At 49.2% G+C, this 17672-nt stretch overlaps 9 protein-coding genes across 9 annotated transcripts; 5 read left to right on the top strand and 4 right to left on the bottom strand. All coding sequences in view use genetic code 12, as the record gives it.

Moving 5' to 3' along the window:
• Nucleotides 1-227: 227 nt before the first annotated feature.
• LODBEIA_P49050 (uncharacterized protein) lies at nucleotides 228-2717 on the top strand (the record flags this gene model as incomplete). Its single annotated transcript, XM_066975178.1, has 1 exon — nucleotides 228-2717. The coding sequence occupies one exon, from the start codon at nucleotides 228-230 to the stop codon at nucleotides 2715-2717; it is 2490 nt and encodes an 829-aa protein (XP_066831843.1).
• Nucleotides 2718-2987: 270 nt separating this feature from the next.
• LODBEIA_P49040 (uncharacterized protein) lies at nucleotides 2988-4723 on the top strand (the record flags this gene model as incomplete). Its single annotated transcript, XM_066975177.1, has 2 exons — nucleotides 2988-4658; nucleotides 4712-4723. 2 exons carry the CDS (start codon nucleotides 2988-2990, stop codon nucleotides 4721-4723), a joined length of 1683 nt encoding a protein of 560 aa, XP_066831842.1.
• A 42-nt stretch (nucleotides 4724-4765) lies between these two features.
• LODBEIA_P49030 (uncharacterized protein) lies at nucleotides 4766-5551 on the bottom strand (the record flags this gene model as incomplete). The annotated part of the gene is made up of 1 exon (XM_066975176.1): nucleotides 4766-5551. The coding sequence occupies one exon, from the start codon at nucleotides 5549-5551 to the stop codon at nucleotides 4766-4768; it is 786 nt and encodes a 261-aa protein (XP_066831841.1).
• Nucleotides 5552-6163: 612 nt separating this feature from the next.
• On the top strand, nucleotides 6164-8605 carry LODBEIA_P49020 (uncharacterized protein; the record flags this gene model as incomplete). Its single annotated transcript, XM_066975175.1, has 1 exon — nucleotides 6164-8605. One exon carries the CDS (start codon nucleotides 6164-6166, stop codon nucleotides 8603-8605), a length of 2442 nt encoding a protein of 813 aa, XP_066831840.1.
• Nucleotides 8606-9232: 627 nt separating this feature from the next.
• Nucleotides 9233-10555, top strand: LODBEIA_P49010 (uncharacterized protein; the record flags this gene model as incomplete). The annotated part of the gene is made up of 1 exon (XM_066975174.1): nucleotides 9233-10555. One exon carries the CDS (start codon nucleotides 9233-9235, stop codon nucleotides 10553-10555), a length of 1323 nt encoding a protein of 440 aa, XP_066831839.1.
• A 339-nt stretch (nucleotides 10556-10894) lies between these two features.
• LODBEIA_P49000 (uncharacterized protein) lies at nucleotides 10895-13282 on the bottom strand (the record flags this gene model as incomplete). Its single annotated transcript, XM_066975173.1, has 1 exon — nucleotides 10895-13282. The coding sequence occupies one exon, from the start codon at nucleotides 13280-13282 to the stop codon at nucleotides 10895-10897; it is 2388 nt and encodes a 795-aa protein (XP_066831838.1).
• A 270-nt stretch (nucleotides 13283-13552) lies between these two features.
• Nucleotides 13553-14731, bottom strand: LODBEIA_P48990 (uncharacterized protein; the record flags this gene model as incomplete). Its single annotated transcript, XM_066975170.1, has 1 exon — nucleotides 13553-14731. One exon carries the CDS (start codon nucleotides 14729-14731, stop codon nucleotides 13553-13555), a length of 1179 nt encoding a protein of 392 aa, XP_066831837.1.
• A 161-nt stretch (nucleotides 14732-14892) lies between these two features.
• LODBEIA_P48980 (uncharacterized protein) lies at nucleotides 14893-16068 on the bottom strand (the record flags this gene model as incomplete). The annotated part of the gene is made up of 1 exon (XM_066975169.1): nucleotides 14893-16068. The coding sequence occupies one exon, from the start codon at nucleotides 16066-16068 to the stop codon at nucleotides 14893-14895; it is 1176 nt and encodes a 391-aa protein (XP_066831836.1).
• A 242-nt stretch (nucleotides 16069-16310) lies between these two features.
• On the top strand, nucleotides 16311-17630 carry LODBEIA_P48970 (uncharacterized protein; the record flags this gene model as incomplete). The annotated part of the gene is made up of 1 exon (XM_066975168.1): nucleotides 16311-17630. The coding sequence occupies one exon, from the start codon at nucleotides 16311-16313 to the stop codon at nucleotides 17628-17630; it is 1320 nt and encodes a 439-aa protein (XP_066831835.1).
• Between the last annotated feature and the right edge of the window lie 42 nt (nucleotides 17631-17672).

The raw sequence follows: 17672 nt of genomic DNA, 5'->3' as shown, positions 1-17672 counted from the left end.
TATACACATACGACTTGAACGTGCTTCTCTTCTTTCTTGAGGGGCCCATTATAAAGTGATTTCGTCGTAGTTCTGGTGGCTTCTGCAACTACGTCATGTTGAGTTGATCTCGTATACGAAATAAAGACAGCGGGAAAAAACACACACACACAACGCGCCACTTGAATCACAGCCCGGTCTTGAAGACCTTTAAAGATATATCTACACCAGCTGGATAGCAAGTTCAAATGGCAGACAACGTGGAGAGACACAAGTCCGCAAGATGGGTCAAGGGTGTTCCTTCCTATGGTGGGTGGGGCGATTATGATGGCGGCAATTATGACTTTGGCGAGGAAGAATACGCGGATGCTGATGATCTGCACCCCGCTGACGAGATCAGCAACCACGTACAAAATCCTCCTTCAATCTCTCGGGAGTTGCAGGAGAGGCTTGCCCAAGCTCGAGAATCGGAATCTCAAGATCAGTCTTTGCCTGCGAACTTGGTGTTGTCGATTGATAGGGAACCAGATGGCTCTTTTTCAAACACAAGCGAGGAGGAGGAGGAGGAGGAGGAGGAGGAGGAGGAGGAGGAGGAGGAGCCAAAAGTGTCCTTGGGCAGAACTTCCAGAGATCGCGCAAGAGATGAAGAAGATGAAGATAGAGGGGTTGGCAAGGTCTTAGCACGAGATCCGACTCGCGACGAAGCTAAAGAAAAGACTCCAGAGGCCATGGTGATGCTATCGAAAAAGGAGCTTGCAGAAAGAACCCAGTCTAAATCGTCGCTCGGAGTGCCAGGTGCGGCTGAGACTTACTCCCCCATGACATCGGCTGAAGTTGACCTAAGCTCAGCTCGTTTGAATCAGGGGTTGCCCCCCACGGAGATGTCGATTCCAAGGACAAGCACCGTCACGTCGGATTACGACTATGCGCTTCCAACGCCTACTTACAGCGAGTTCTCGGCTCACTCAGGGATTGCAGAAACAATGTCAGATAGGAGTTACCTATCGGAGTCCTCGATCCAAAAAGAGCCCATCGACTTGTCGAGGCGCAAACTCTCGAGCCATTCTCGCACAGCTTCCGCCATTTCGGCAGAGTCCATCCCTGAAGAAGGCCCATCTCGCCAGGAACCGGCAAAGTTGGTGCTCTCGATTGATAAGCACAATGCAGACGACAGCGACAGCACCACTGACTGGGGCTATAGCGGAACCAATTCCTCAGACGAGGAACAGGAACAGGAACAAAAACGGAAAAGTGAACACCACTCCAATGGCATTGATTCTCTTATCGACGAGCTCGCCGGCGGCTACACCTACTTCAAACAGGAGGAAAACAACCATCTGGATCCATTGAATGTCCAAACCGATCTAGACAGAAATCGAGAGGAAAAGCACTTGGATCGATGGGATCCTGACAGCCCCATTGCCCCCTTGACGGCTGCACAACAACAGCAGCAGCAACAACACAATTTGTATCTTAACGAGTTTGCTGAGCGAAAGAGCCTGGTTCGAAAACCACCAACAAACAACAACAACACCACCGCCACCGCCACCGCTTTAGATTCACTCGAAGCCCACACCCACACGGCTGCAAATCCTGCAATTGAGGAAAATAAGGAGCTGCAGAGTGTGCCTGGTGTGAAAGAGGAGAAAGAAGATGATCTCGTGCCTCCGCACGACATTCAATCGCTTGCGTCGACTGGTTCGTTATCTACCGGTAGAATGTCCATGGACTCCAAAGCTCTTTCAAAAAAGCCGGAAGTTGGCCCCGACAACGACAACGACCACGACAATGACAATGACAACGACGACGACCAATCCAGTCATTCTCACAATCACGGCTCGAGGCAAGTTTCAGGTGGGACTTTGGATTTTGGAAATTGGATCCCTCCAAAAGATAGCTTCCGAAATCAGTTTATCAATGGTAACGACCGCGAGTCTGTGGTTGGTCCAGAGCAAGAACCCAGCAGCTACGACCAGTTCACCAAAGTCAAGAACTCCCTAGCATCGAGCGAAGTAGACTCAAATACAAGCACCGCTTCTGTTCCAGAGACCATTGATCTCGCCATTCCTAGTATCAAGGAAGAGTTGGGAGATGAAGACGAGTTTCACGACGCTAATTCCAGTAGTAGGGCCCACACCATGATGACACAAGATTCCATATTGGATCCCAAGGCATATGCCAAACCGCGGTTTGTTGAAGAAAAACTCACGCCGGAGCCTTCAACGGAAAGTCTCCCACGACCCAAGTACAGCAGCTTGATTCCGGAAAACATGGATGAGATGGACACGTTAAAAGAACCAAAGAGGGATACTTCCAACTCTAGTGAATCCACTACTAACGCTACCGCCAACGCGTTCGTCTCGGCAAAGACCGGGTCGTTTGCCCCTGCAAAGTACCCAGTATCCAGCTGGAAAAGCATTGTGACAATTTCCCAGCCCGCCGACCGCATTGCCGCGTTTAAACAGGCGTTGGCGAAAGAATACGAATACGACACGGGGCTACAGTACTGGCTAAACCACACATTGAAGCAAGATTCCGAATCGAACAACATCCACATTGGCAAGATCGCCTCGGAGGCATACCAGAATGCCCCTCACAACGATCTCCGAAGACACGCATCTCTCCTCAGCCGAGTCTCTGCTGTAAAGGACAAAGTGGAAGGCAGAGGCTCCACTGCTTCAAACTTTGGCAAGAAGTTGTTCAGCCGGAGCAAGAAGTTCATCTCGAGCAAGGATTGAAACTGGAACCGAAACTGAAACTGCCCCAAGAGTTGAAATCGAAGCACATGGTGGAAAACAAAGTACGATGGCTTTAGGTAGTACGTATAGGGATATATAAAGAATAAAGCGTATGCGCAGGATCAGCGTCTCGAGAGCGTGTGATTTATTTCTCTAGCAAACCCCCCAACCCCCCGAGGCCATTACACACTAGAGCACCCCAGAGCGTACTAGAGCACAGCAAAAGACAGCTTCAAGAACTCTCATGGACTCAGACAAGTGCAAGTGCCTATGATCAAACTGATACTAAACAAGACGGTGCTACCGATACTAGCGGTCATCATCAACAACACACCGAGTTTCATCTGGGCCTTGATCGATTTCTTCTTTGACATCTGTTTCTTTTGGGTCAAGCACTTGTACCACATCTACTACCGCAAGGACCCCTTGAAGGAGCAGATCAAGCAGCTCAAGAATGTGTCGAATTACACCGAGTGGAAGCAGATCACTTTTGAGATTGACAAGTTGACCAATATGGACTTGTGGCGGCAGAACTTTATCAGCAAGCACTACGACTATGTGCTCATTAATGAACGGTTACGGTTGCTCCGTGAGGCTCGAGAGAAGCAGGACTCCGCCCAGATCATGTCGTTGTTGCGAGCGGGGCTTATTAGGAACTTTGGCGGTATTGCCCAGAAGCGGTTGTACTTAAAGTCGTACATGGGTACCAAATTCAAGATTGAGGAGTACATCAATGAAGTGTTGAACTGTTTGAATTTCTTGAACGATAGTTTGAGCAGCAGCAATGGCGACGACTACATTATGAATAGCAAGCAGTTGAAGTTGGATTTCTTCCATGACGCACGGCAGAGCTTTGGATGCACGGCGTTGTTGTTGCAAGGTGGCTCCTTGTTTGGGTTGTGCCATTTGGGAGTCGTCAAGGCCTTGTATTTCAAGAGGTTGCTCCCGAGGGTCATTGCCGGAAGTGCCGTGGGGGCCGCAGTTGCCTCGTTGGTGTGCACGTTGACCGAAGAGGACTTGATTCCGATCTTGGTCAACATTGAGGAGCTCATGAAGAATATAGATGTGTTGAATCACGAGATTGACGAGAGATACGGCAATGTTATAGAGAATGTCGTCAAGAAAGGCTACAGCCAGGATATCTTGTTGTTTTTGAAGTTTGTCCGTGACACGATTGGAGACTTGACGTTTGAAGAAGCATATATGAAGACTAGGAAAATATTAAACATCGTGGTGCATCCGACAAACAGAAGCGTGCCTTCGCTTCTCAACTATATCACGGCGCCAAACGTGATCATCTGGACCGCGATCTACGCCTCCATCGGGACAGGGGTGTTGTCGGACGACATTGCGTTGTACGTGAAAAACTTCAACAACGACATTGTGCTCAAGGACCCCGATATCGAGGTGCGGTACTTGAAACCGCAGGACGTTACCTATCAAACTTCGTACTTCCAGAAAAACTTGTCGGTTAACATCCAGCATCAGTCGCCTTATACAAAATTGACCGAGTTGTTCAATGTCAACCACTTTGTCATCAGTTTGGCGAGACCGTACCTTGCGCCCTTGATCAGTAATGACTTGAAACACTACCATGCGTCATACGGCAAGGTCAAGTACGACAAAAAGAGAAAGAAGTACGAGGAAAAGGAAATGACCAAGCGTGATATCGAAAAGTACACAAAGGACACCGGCTTCAACTTTATGAAGCGGTTCAAGACCATCATTGGCATGGAGATACAGCATCGGCTAGTCGTGCTCAACAAGCTTGGCTTGTTGAATGAAGTGATGAAGCGGTTTTTCATCGATGAAAAGCCCACTGCGCTTCAATACTTGGCCTCCATCCGCGAGGTGACGATAGTTCCCGAAGTTCGCTACTTGGTGAAGGATTTCGGCAGAGTGTTTGATGTGCACCGCACGTTGGAGAATATCCCGTACTGGGTGCTCGTTGGAGAACGATCAGTGTGGCCTCTTTTCCCGCTTTTGTGGACGAGATGCGCCATTGAGTTTGCCTTGGATGATTTATACAATTTGCATAGGAAGCGCGGTTAGCGGTAAAAGACCTTGACATTTAGCTCCTTGGTGACTTTGTAGACGTATTCTCTTTCATAAATGGCTGCTCCCATATAGGGGATGGCGCCTTTGGCCACAGTTAGACTTCCCGTTATATCGTTTGCTCGCCCCGTGGCGAGCGGCTCCAAAGTGACGTTCATGTTGGATCTAAAGAGGAGTTTCGTTAGGAAATCGGTGATCTTGTACGCTGGATTCAAGAAATCGCTGACTTGATAGTTTACAAACTGGGGCGAGTCCTTGGCGCAAACGAGATACATGTGCGGGCTCCGATTGTTCACCTTTAATAGCTGGAATAGCAACTCGTCGCTCAGGATGGCGGTTGAATATAGCAAAACCTCGGGCGCCTCGATCAACACCACCGAGTTGGCAAGATCCACCAGGTTGAAATCAAACAAGCGACCCACTTGGCCTGGGTCAGTGGCATCTGTAATTTTCTCAAACAAGTCCGTGAAGTAGTCAACAAATGTGAAACTCTGCAGCCTCAGCAAATCCACGCCGTTCCTCCGACAGTTTCTGATGAAAAACTGCTCGTCGTGCAAAAAGCTGACGAGAACTACTTTCTTCTGGTAGGGTTGTTTGAGTTCTTTATGCACCAGCGAAGCGGTGCCGAGGAGGGTGCATTCGACCAACGCGTTTACCAACCAAGATGCGCTCGTGCTTTGGTCGTAAGTTATTGTGGTTAAAAACGGGGCGTCGCGAGACGAATCGGGCGTCAACGTCTGGTTCTTGAAAAAGTAGAGCTCCTGACTCTGGCCCGACATGATGGTGATGTGGTGATCAACCTCTGGATCTGCCTCTTGGTCTCCATCTGGTTGGCTCTTTCTTGTTTTTTTTCTACCTCTGTTGCTTCAACCATCGCAAACTTTAGGCGGCTTTTTGCGCATTTTAGGGGGCTTTTTTTGCGATGAAGGGATATCAACGCACATCGAACCTCCCAAACAACTGCAAAAATGATAAGATAATGACGACCGATTCGGTTCTTTAGCTTTACCAGAGGTGATTTGGTATCTACAATGACCGCTCGCAAGAAAAAAAAGGGGTGAAAAAACCGCAACTATGCCATGGTTTTGGTCGTTCGAACGAGATAGAACCCAAGAAACAACGAGTGAAATCAACTATATCACGGCGATGGGACTCATCTCAGCTGTATCAAGAGTCACCCCAGTAGCTCCCAGCTCATTTCAAGAGTCCACTTTTCCCCTCACTTGGGTGTACCTCCCAGCCCCCCCTGTCGCTTGCAAAATCTTGCAGTTTTAAGCGAATGCCGAGGAGAACAAACCATCAGCGAGATTGCGAAATCTCTCCGATATCTCTGCGTTGAGAGAAACCGTCCGATTTCAAGATCCCAGGAACCCCCCCTCCCCCTTTGAACGATGTATAGAACGCCCAATGGCAGTGCCAGCGATCTCCCGCCGTCATATGAAAACTCGGTGCCCAGTTCAAGATCCGCGTCTCCAGCAAGGACCCCCGCAAGCTCCAGCTCCAGCTCCAACCTGCAAACCAGGAAACCAAAGAATGTTCCCTATAGACCGTCCAAGGAGCAACAGAAGCAGATCAACCTCTTGACGAACGCCAGGAGCAACAAGCCCGTCAAGAACCTCTCCTCCGTGAGCAGCAACGTTCAAACCGAGTATTTCGACGTCTTGCCCTCGTTTGAAATGTTTCAGAGCCTTTTGAAACGAGATGATCAGCAGTTCCAGGAAGATTTGTCAGCCATGCCGCCGGTTTACGGAGACACTACGCACAGCCGACTGAGTCTCCCTACTACTCCCACTGCCAGACTCCTGCCCCAGCAGTCGATAGACCAGAATTTGATGCTGGTCTCGCAGAGGCTAGAGGGTTTGCAGCGAGACCTAGGAGCCGCCGCCGACGACAGTGGGTTGCTACCGGTGATGAGCACAGCCGAAGCCAACTCGGGAGTCCACAATGAGAATGTCGCGGTGACGAGAGAGACTTACGGCCACTCGCCTTTGGACAACATCGACCGGCTCGAAAAAGCGCAGCATTCGCCAATCGATATCCAGATTTTCGTCACCAAGGGAGTGCCGCAAATCGGAGTCGGGAATGAATTGGAGACGAGGTTGAAAGAGTACACCAGCGGCGAGCACGTCAACGGATACGTTATTGTAACCAATACCTCGGATGCTCCCGTGAGGTTTGGGCTTTTCACGGTGTCGTTGGAAGGAACCATCAAATCGCTTGAAAGGAGCCCGCACTCGAGCCGCAAGTACAGCAAGATCTTGGTGAAGAAGGTTTTGAAAATGTACGACTTGAGCGCTGGTTATAGCTACGGCTACTTGCCCAATAGTGCCGGCATCGAGTACGAACCGGGCTCGCTCGACGAGAGCGATGGGTGCCAAGTAGGGTTGCCCGATAGCAGAGTGATGGAACCGCACGGCAAGTACAAAAAGTTTTTCACTTTCAAGTTCCCCCACGTCTTGCTTGACTATGCGTGTCTGGACTCGATCATGCAGCACTTGTTGCCGCCGCCATCGATGGGGGTCGACAAGACGTGTTTCTACAATCGAGGCGAAGGCATCGTGCTCAACAAGGCCTTGGGCTACGGCTCGCTCAACTTGCGCGGCACCCCCGTGGTCACGAGAGATTATAGCTTTGACGACTTGAGCACCTCGTATGCCATCGAAGCCAAGATCATTGACAGCGTCAATTCAAAGGAGGTTTTCTCGCACGAGGAGATTAACGATGCGAAGCAGCACGACTATGTCATTTCCAAGAGCGCACAGTACTTTCTCCGATTTGTGCCCGACGTGAGGGAGCAAGTGGAGTATTGCAAGACTCATGATGTTGCTCACTATACCGGCGCCGGCGTCGCGAGGAAATTCATGGAGCAATACCAGTACAATACCACGTGGGACGCCATCGCGGGGGAAAATCGCCAAGTTGAAAAGGAAATTGAAGGTAAGTTTGCAAGCAAACAGCAGCAACAACAGAGCTTGACTGAGATGAAGATGAAGAACCTTTCTTTGCGCTCCACTGGAACAACGGTGCTCGACACGGGCGACGTCAAGCGAGAGCCCTCTTACTACATCAGCAGCCGGCCGAGGGAGATCTTGGGCAAGAAGAAGAAATTGCTTGGCTCTTCGACGATGAAGGTGGGCGAGCTGACAATGAGGGTCCGGGTACCCGACAAGATGATTGCTTACTCAACGCCGCGGTTGTTGATGAAGTACAACGAGGAAGGTCCCAAGAATTTATACGGCAGAAATCTACACGACATACTAGACGATGTCGAAGTGGAAATCTCGTATGAAGGCGACGCCAAGCCTCAGATTGCCTCCGTGGACATCAACGTTGTCATCTGGTCGTACTTCACCGAGTATCCGCTCCCGTTTGAACTTGGCTATGATTTTTTCTACAAGAATTACGATGATAGTCAAACGCCGGAAGAAGCCGTGCAAATCACCACGAGGAACCTCCAGCACTTGAAAGACAAAGTCTCCCACTACATTGATTTCGTGAAACAGAACAACGTCGAGGTGAGCAAGGACGCTTTTACCTACTTGAAAGCTGCTGAAAAGTTGGGCGTCAAGAAGGACACTGTGCGCAAATACTTCAAGACCGCGCACGTGACTGACCACTGGCAGGTGCACAAGGGGGCTTCGCTCCAGTGGAAGAGCAAGTTGAAAGTGCCCTTGGTTGTGGACAACAAGCGGAACGAGAACCTTTTGCCCACTTTCCAGAGCTGTCTCGTGGGGCGAGTTTACTGTTTAGAGGTTGCCGTCAAGCTCAAAGGAGTGGAGGCGAACGACGCTAGCAACACATTAACTGTGGATGTTCCCGTAATAGTGGGTTAGAAAACTTTCGCCAAGTTCCGTACAAGCCCAGCCCAGCCCAGCCCGTTACTTTTTCTACACCAGCTTACATGCATTAGACATTTACATTTCTAGACTAGATATATAGAGAGAGCCCGAAATAAATTTAATCTGACAAACACTGTTGGCACAAGAACTTGCCAACTAGCCAGGTCACAATAGAGGCGTCTCTCGACCACACCACTACTTCCGCCTGGCTCCCCTTCATCTGGGCCCTATCTCCACAACCACACCGTTGTGACCACGTGCTTTCTTTGCAAAAATCCTCTGTGGCTCACTGGATGTGTTCTTTTTCACCTTGATGTACCGGCGATGACTCAGTTCACAGTGGCTTTCCGTTTTGGGTAATCGCGGTTAATTTTTTCTCTCTTCACTTCATCGACTCTGCCACTATAAAGAAGGGAAGAAAAATTTTTTTATTCCCCCCCTTCCCCCCTATATCCACATCATTTCCTTTTATTTCCTTTTCAAACTCGTCAAACTCCTTTCATACTGCAACCTTGCTCGGGCAGGTGTACTACTTTATTAAATTTCCAGCTGGTGCTTTCTTCAAGCAGTTGTTTTTTTATTAACTATCGCTGAGGCATGTTTCAACAGTTTAGAAGGAGCATGGCCACAGCAGCCAAAAGCTTCACCAACAACAAGAGGCAGTTGGACAGAGCCACGCTCACGATCAAGAATGGACCTATCTTCAGCGGGTACTCGTTTGGCGCCAACAAGAATGTCAGCGGAGAAGCCGTTTTCACTACGTCGTTAGTGGGGTACCCCGAGAGTATGACGGACCCTTCGTACAAAGGCCAGATTTTGTGTTTCACCCAGCCCTTGATTGGCAACTACGGTGTTCCTTCGTCGACGGAGAGAGACGAGTTTGGGCTCTTGAAGTACATGGAGAGCCCCAAGATCCAGTGTGCCGGTATAGTTGTTGGAGACGTTGCGTTGGAGTACAGCCACTGGACAGCCGTGGAGAGTTTGCAGCAATGGTGCACCAGGAACGGGATTGCAGCCATCACAGGTGTCGACACGAGGGAGTTGGTTTCCTATTTGCGTGACAAGGGCTCCAGTTTGGGCAAGATCACCATTGGCGAAGAATATGACGCTGACGAAGACGCCGCGTTTGAAGACCCCAGTACGATCAACTTGGTGCTGAAAGTTAGCACCAAGGCGCCATTCCACATTGCTTGCCCTAAAGAATACTCAAAGGACATCCACGTTGCCGTGATTGACTGTGGTGTGAAGGAGAACATCTTGCGTTGTTTGGCCAAGAGGGGCGCCCATCTTACCGTGTTTCCTTGGAACTACGACTTGCTGAAGGACGCCAATGCAAATGCCACCACGACCGACGACGGAAACAGTGCTGCTTTTGCAACACCAAACACCGACGAGACGAAAGACTGCATTGCAAGCAAGTTCGACGCCGTGTTTGTCACCAATGGTCCCGGAGACCCTTCCTTCTGCACAGACACCATCAACAACCTCCGCAAAATCATGCAGACCTCCGATATCCCCATCATGGGCATATGCATGGGCCACCAGTTGATCAGTTTGGCCTCTGGTGCCGACGTGACCACCTCCAAGATGAAGTTTGGCAACCGTTCCGCCAACGTGCCCACCCTTGACTTGGTCGAAGGCAGATGCTCAATCACAAGCCAGAACCACGGGTACGCCGTTGACGCCCCCACGCTTGGACCCGATTGGGAGCAGTTCTTTGTCAACTTGAACGACTTGAGCAACGAAGGTATCATCCACAAAACCAAGCCGATCTTCTCGGTCCAGTTCCACCCTGAGGCCAAGGGAGGCCCCGAGGACACGGCGTACTTGTTTGACAAGTTCTTTGACAACATTGCCCAATACAAAGCCATGAGGAGTTTGGACGCACCCAACAAGAGCGAAAACATATTGGCTGCTGTCTTGCCCAATAGAAGAGTCGAGTAACTCAACTATTTGTTTCCTATTTGCATGTAGATCCGGTATAGATTTAAAAAAAATGAGAGTAAAAAAATTTTGCGCTTTGTTGGTTGCGAAATGGGTTGTCCTTTTTGTGTATACCGGTTTTTTTTGCATCCATCGGAATAACCTTTGCGTGGGTTCTATGGCAAAATGTACCCAAGCACTCAAAATTCAGAAAGCTTTGAACTTTGGATTCCTCCACTAGTTCAAGACTCATCCAGTGATACTCTAAGATGTGATGTCCCCCCCCCCCCCAGGCAGACAGAGACTTTTCAAAAAGTCTTTTTTTTTTTTTTTATTTATATATTTCTTCAATCTATACAATCAGAAGTCATCATTATTAGTGTTGACGTTAGCGTACCTAAACTTGTTTTCGTCGGCCTCCTTCGATTGACTCTGGGGCTGTGCCGGTGTCTGTGGTTTCTTACCATACCCGTTGGAAGCCGTCTTCTCGTTCTTCTCCAACAACAACTGTATCTTTTCATTCATCAATATTGCCAACTCTTGCAATTTGGGTCTCTGCAACTCGTTTGTGAATATTATAAAGCTGCCATTGATCTCGGCATTGATTTCAGCATTCTCAATCATCTGGCTCAACACAGCCAGCACCGTCTCTTCCGACAAGCTGAAAATAGAGGCCAATTTTGCCATTGACAATTTCAAATACACCGATTTGTAAGTGAAGATATAAGTTCTCAACCCTTCAACTTGTAACTGGTTCTTCATCATGGCCAATAAGTTCTCGGTGTCGGGGAAAAGTTTCCAAATCTTTATACAAGACAACAACTGGTAAGATTTCAACCAGGCGCCCTTTTGCAAAGCGATGGATGCATGCACAATGTGGTCCTTTATGCTTTCTGGAGGACCCGTGAAAAACTGCCTGTCGTGGAAATCCAACTTGCTCTTGAAGGATTTGAGAGAGGCGTTCCTGCGTTTGGGGTCCTTGTTGGCAGCCAATGCGGGGATTTCAATCAACAAGGAGCTGGTCATGTAAACACACTCCAACAACTCCAAGTTTATATGCTGGTGGAATGGCAAAAGTTTCTGTCTTTCAACCAAGGTTGCCTGGTTGGGGAATTTCGAGCTGAATCCTTGACCCAACAACTCCTTCGACCTTTGCGAGTTGACAATTTCATTCAAGATCTTGTGCGACTCTTCAATGGCGCCGGATCTAAACGCGCTTAAGCCCAACTGCACCAAGGCTCTGTTGTATTGAACTTGCAAAGACGCGTCTGAAAGGTTGAAATGAGACGATAAGAACAACTCCTTGGCTTTGGCATAGTTGCCGTTGACTGCATAGTAGTAGATGGAATATAATGCAGCGGATCTTGCGTATGGTCTGCTCGTGCTTAAAAATTGGGTCAACTCGTCAATGACTTCAGATGGTTTCGTGGAAGTGGGTTTGTTGATTTTTTTCCATGCTTCTTCTTCGTTGGCTTGAATCAACTGGTTTGGCTTGTAATAGATGTGCTCCAACCTCCTTAACACAATTCTCGCCAACTGGTCGCTGGCCTTCTTGTCGGCAACAATCGACTCCACGTAGGCTTGGCCTCTCACAATCAAATTGTAAACTTTGGCCTCGTCTTTTAATCTTTCAACGTAATCTATCGAGTGAGGGTCGGTGGTCTGCAATGACCTTGTGAATTCATCGTCCAATCTGTCGATAAGCGATGCTATCGATCCAAAGAGCACTTTTACCCCTTCGGCATTGGCAACTGGCTCAATATCAATGTCATCGGTGGTTTCGCCCTCCTCGCTGAGCTGGTAAGATTTGGAGCTGGTTAATATGTCCAACAACGCGTTCAAGTCTCTGTTGTTTAGTTGCCAGTCTTGAACAGGCATGAAAGCTTGGTTTGAAGAAGCGTCGAATCTGACCGACAAGAGCATTTGGTATAATGAGATGAGCTCAAACTCGCTGGCTTTTTCCGTGATCAAGTTTTCCAATCTCGAGACTTGCTCCGCCTTATCAATGTTCTTTTTACCTCTCGACTCGCTTACTTGTTTCAAAGCGTGGAATATGGGGCTCAAGACTCGTTGCTCTTCTTGCCTCTCGTCGCCAGTTGCAGGCACGTCTAGTGGCTCATCCTCATTCTCAAAGCTTTCAGGCACGTCCTTGTACAAGTCGAAAAACACCTGAAACTCTTTAATCTGCTTCTTGACCCTCTGTCTCAAGGTATTGAAAGCTCTTGCCTCGTCAGCCTTCATCGTCTTGTCGTCCTTCTCATTAATACCAGTCTCGATAATCGAATTGTCCAAACTGGCAAGTAACTTGACATAGAACTTGGGAGTGCCAAAGTTCTGCTGGCTGGCTCTGTTGAGCAACCTTCCCAATTTTTCAAACTCACTCAAGACACCCATCCAATTATTGCTCCTCTTGTTGACATTTATAACTTCAATTGACCCCTTCATATCGTCCAACAACTTCTCTTTGGCACTCTTGACCACTTTTCTGCCCTCGTCGTCACTTTCCGAATCAGAGTCGCCGCCAGCGCCTTTCAAGAACGACTTCTTCAAGAAATACGCCGGGCCCGTGGGCCGGCCATCCTCTTCGTCGGAACTGCTGCTGCCTTCGCCATCGTCATCGTTGAAAAAGTCGCTGTCCTCCTCCTGCTCCTCGGAAGACGACAACAACGCCTCTTCTTCAGAACTCAACAAGTCCTCCTCCTCGGAAGACGACTCCGAATTGTATCCAGACACGAAGAAACGGGACATCTCTAGCTAATCTTTGTAAGAAGGGCCGGTCTTGCTGCTCCTGGTGGTCCTGGTGTGGAAAATTTTTTATGCAATTTTTCACCAACAGCGAAAGAGAAAAAAAAGGTCGTGTGAAGTTTCCACACTGATGGATCCATCTTCAAGCACTCTACACGAAGCGATTCACCCGTTTCCCAGTTCCCCCCCTGTTATCCTCGATATCGGGTCTATTTGTATAGAGTCTATATAGTTCTAGATCAAGTGAAGTTCGTCCGTTAGTGTGTGTGTGAGTTATACGGTGTAGCTTTTCACTCGCAGGAACTTGAACGGTTTCTCGTTCCTGATTGAATAGTCCAACATTTCACCAGATCGGTCATCATCGGGAGTTTCCTTTCTCACGGCAAAGTACTTGTTCCAGTTCAATTTCCCGTGCTTGTGTATGCCTGCGGACTTGACGTGCAAGTAGTAGTGGAAGATCAAGTACAGGACGGAGCCGTTGTCGATGCGGATGTGGACTTCTCCCGTTGAAGATATTGTCCATTTCCCCCTGTAGATCTTGTGGCTTTCCTTCTCCTTCTCCGATTTGTCTTCATAGGGTATCGTTCGCGAGTCCCGTTGGAGGTGGGATACTACCTGGTTTGGAGGCATGATTGAGAGCACTTTCAACACGGTGCCGTCGGGGTAGAATCTCAAATATCGGTAATAGGTGATGGTTCGCACGGGGTTTGTCCAGGATAGCGAGGACTCGCCTCGTGCGCCCTCGCTGTAGTAGTTGACCACGCTGATGTAGCAGCCGTGGAATTTGACAAAGGGCCGTTGTAGTAGCATGTTGCGCCAACCGCCGTATTGCGGCACGATTTCGGTTTGGTCGAGGGGGATCGCCAATTCGAACCGGCCTTGGTTTTCCTCGTACACCTGCTTGGAATACACTAGTTGGCAAAGGATCCTCCAGATGGAACTCGTGCCTAGCCCGAGGTAGGCGAATTTCTTGCACGTGATTGCCATTTGGAACCACGACTCGGGGCTGGAGATGACGAGTATCTCCAAAATGTAGAGCCATATGTCGTTTGGCAATCGCACCAACGGCGAGACCAGGACTGCAACTGAGCTTGCCACGTCTGACTTGTCTTTTGGTCCCTCCAGCTGGCACTGCGCTTCCGCATCGATGTGCTCAAAACTTGCAATCAACGACTTGACGTTGATCTTGGCCACCACCTTCTCGTCAACTCTAGTCATGACATTCTTGCCCCGCTCATTCGTAAGCTTCTTTATCGTCGTCGGCACCTTCCACGACCGGTACAAGGTGTCGACTCGCTCGTTCAATTTGAATGCCTTTCGGTAGTTTTCAACTGCGTCCGACATCAACCCCTGGGCCTCTTTCTCAATCGCTTTTTCGAAATAATGAATGGCTTCATAGTCCAAATGAGTCAAGTCGTTCACCTGCGGCTTGCTGGCGGCTGTGGTGCTCATCTTGCATCGGCCAAGTGTGTTTGCTTATCGGGTTTTGGAGTCTGAGGTTGGGGGGTTTGGAGAGCAACTGAAAGCTAAAAGAGAAAATAATTACTATGCGTCTTGGGGCTTATCGCCAACTGCTTGCAAAAAGAACTTGACATACAAATAAGAGGCAGATATCAGTCCAATAAACCATCTATGAAAGAGGTCTCGACGTCGGTCTTGTCGGTCTTGTCGGTTCTTGATGGCTTGTTATCACTCTTTGTATCGGCGGCCGCCAGTGTTCGCCGGTGAAGCGGCGCGGGTTCCGGCACCTCTACGCCAAATTGACCCATGGAACAACCGGCTAGTAGCTGACGCTGCTGCTCGGGCTCGAGCTCGAGCTCGGGTTCCGGCACGTCTACGCCAAGTTTACCCATGGAACCGGCTAGTAGCACATCTATGTCTTCATCTAGCAAGTACTGGCGCTCCTCGTCATCTTTTGCATCTTCGCCTCGCTCGATTCTTGCCCGTAACCGATCTAGCTGGTTTGCGTCGCCCGCGTCAAAGTTGTTCAAATCCAACACTTTTGGCCTCGCCTCCGCCTTGTCGCCAAACCTGCGCTTGATCTCGCGGTAAAAGGTGTCCTCCCTGACAAGACGTTGCCTTTTCTCCTCCTCTTCTCGTTCCGCGGCAGTCAAAGATCGGCTGGTGGCCTCCTTGGGTGCATGCAAGCCCTTGCCAATCTCGTATTCGTCAAAATCTCCGAAATTGAGTCGACTGAGAATGTCCTTGTCTCGCACATGCAGCCGTTTCTCTAGGAAATCGTCATCGCAGCGGGTGTTTTTCTTGTAGTGATAACTATCTAAACCATATTCTTCCAAAAAGTTGTCCGAGATCTTGTTCTTTAGTAGTTTTTTGCTCTTGGCTGGCTTTCTTTCCACGCTGCTGATGAACTCTTCTAGGTTGAACTTGGCCGTTGCGGTTCTTGCCGCTGCTGCCTCGTTTTCTTCCGTCCCCAAGTAAATGCCATCTCTCTCTTTGTCAAGCTTTGGCTCTTCCGCCTCGCCCTCCTCCTCCTCTTTCCCCAACTCTCGCAAGATCTGCTCTTTTATCTTCAACTTGTGCTCCATCGACAACGCCTCTCCCGCTTGCAACAGCGGGTAAAAATGGTTAATCAACGCCTCGTCAACGTCCGAGTCCCACTCGTCGTCGGAATCTTTCAAGTCCACTCTATTATGCTCGCGCCCTGGCGTCTTCTTTGATGTCCATCTCGGTGTCACCTTGCTTGTCTCCGCTGGTTTACTGGACAAGCCATGTTTCTTCATGTACTTGTACTTGGCCTTCTTGTCCCATTTCGAGTCCTTCAAAACCATCCTATCCTTTTCCCGTTCAGGACGAAAGCCTTCAACTGCACGGGTCGAGTCAATTGAAAGTGACTTCTTTGGCTTTGCTTTGGCTTTGGCTTTGGTTTCAACTTTTCCAACCGGCCCTCTCGCGCGTTCCAAATATTTTCCAGTTGGTTTTCAAAAACTTTTCCAATATTGTTTGCCCAATCTTTGCCCACCTTCAAACAGATCCAGCGTGAATCCACCGCGGTGAGTCTCAAGAGTTAGCCATGTCGGGGAATAAAAAGTCGATCGAGGACCTTTTGAAATTGTTGGCAATGGGCGAGGCCCTCACCCCGTCGCAGGAGAAGGAAATGAAGGACTACAAGTTCTGGAAGACGCAGCCGGTGCCGGCTTTGGACGAACAAATCACTCAAGAAGGCCCCATCGATGTCGTCAAAACGCCCGCGGATGTTCCCGACGAACCCATGCCGTTGATCAAGGACTTTGAGTGGAGCAACATTGACGTGCAGAACAGCGAGCAATTGGACGAGTTGTACAAGTTGTTGTACGACAATTATGTCGAGGACACCGATGCTACCTTCAGATTCAAGTATAGTCACGATTTCTTCAAGTGGGCGTTGATGCCTCCGGGCTGGATCAAGGACTGGCACACCGGGGTTCGGGTCAAGGAGACGGGCAAGCTTGTGGCGTTCATTGCCGCCACGCCGGTGACGCTCAAGTTGACCAAGTCGGACAAGGTGATTGAATGCGTGGAGATCAATTTCTTGTGCATCCACAAGAAGTTGAGAAACAAGAGACTCGCTCCCATCATGATCAAGGAGATCACGCGAAGGGTCAACAAGCAGAATATCTGGCAGGCATTGTACACCGGGGGCTTGATTCTACCCACGCCCTTGGCCACTTGCCGTTACCAACACCGCCCCATCAACTGGTCCAAGTTGCATGACGTGGGGTTCAGCCATCTACCAGCAAACCAAACTAAAGGAGCCATGTTGGCCTATTACGCCTTGCCCAACGAAACTAACATCCCCGGTTTGCGCCAGATGAAAGCAGAAGATGTGCCTCAAGCCTTGTCCCTTTTAAACAAGTATCAGCAGAAATTCGATATCGTGCAAATATTCACCGAGGAGGAGTTCAAGCACTGGATGCTCGGCAAGGACGGCTCTGCCTCGGAGGTGATAAAGTCGTACGTGGTGGAAAACTCCGAGGGCAAGATTACCGACTATTTCTCATACTACTTGTTGCCATTCACGGTCTTGGACAACACCCACCATGACGAATTGGGCATTGCCTACTTGTACTACTACGCGTCCGACACGGAAGGCGACAATTACAAGCAAAGATTGAACGACTTGATGACGGACGCCTTGATCACTTCAAAACAGTTTGACGTCGACGTCTTCAACTGCTTGACTTGCCAAGACAACACATTCTTCTTGAAAGACTGCAAATTCGGAAGCGGCGACGGCTTCCTCAACTACTATTTATTCAACTACAAAACGTTCCCCATGAACGGGGGAATAGACAAGCAGACCAAGCAAGTCATCGAGGACAAGACGAGCGGCGTAGGGGTGGTATTGTTGTAGACTTCTTATGAGGATAAAAACTGAACTGAACTGAAAGGTAGA

The sequence above is a fragment of the Lodderomyces beijingensis genome, assembly GCF_963989305.1.
Source record: "Lodderomyces beijingensis strain CBS 14171 genome assembly, chromosome: 6".
Classification (NCBI taxonomy): Eukaryota; Fungi; Ascomycota; class Pichiomycetes; order Serinales; family Debaryomycetaceae; genus Lodderomyces; species Lodderomyces beijingensis.
The sequence above is the reverse complement of the archived record's forward strand: the minus strand, read 5'-3'. Positions and strand labels throughout refer to the sequence as shown.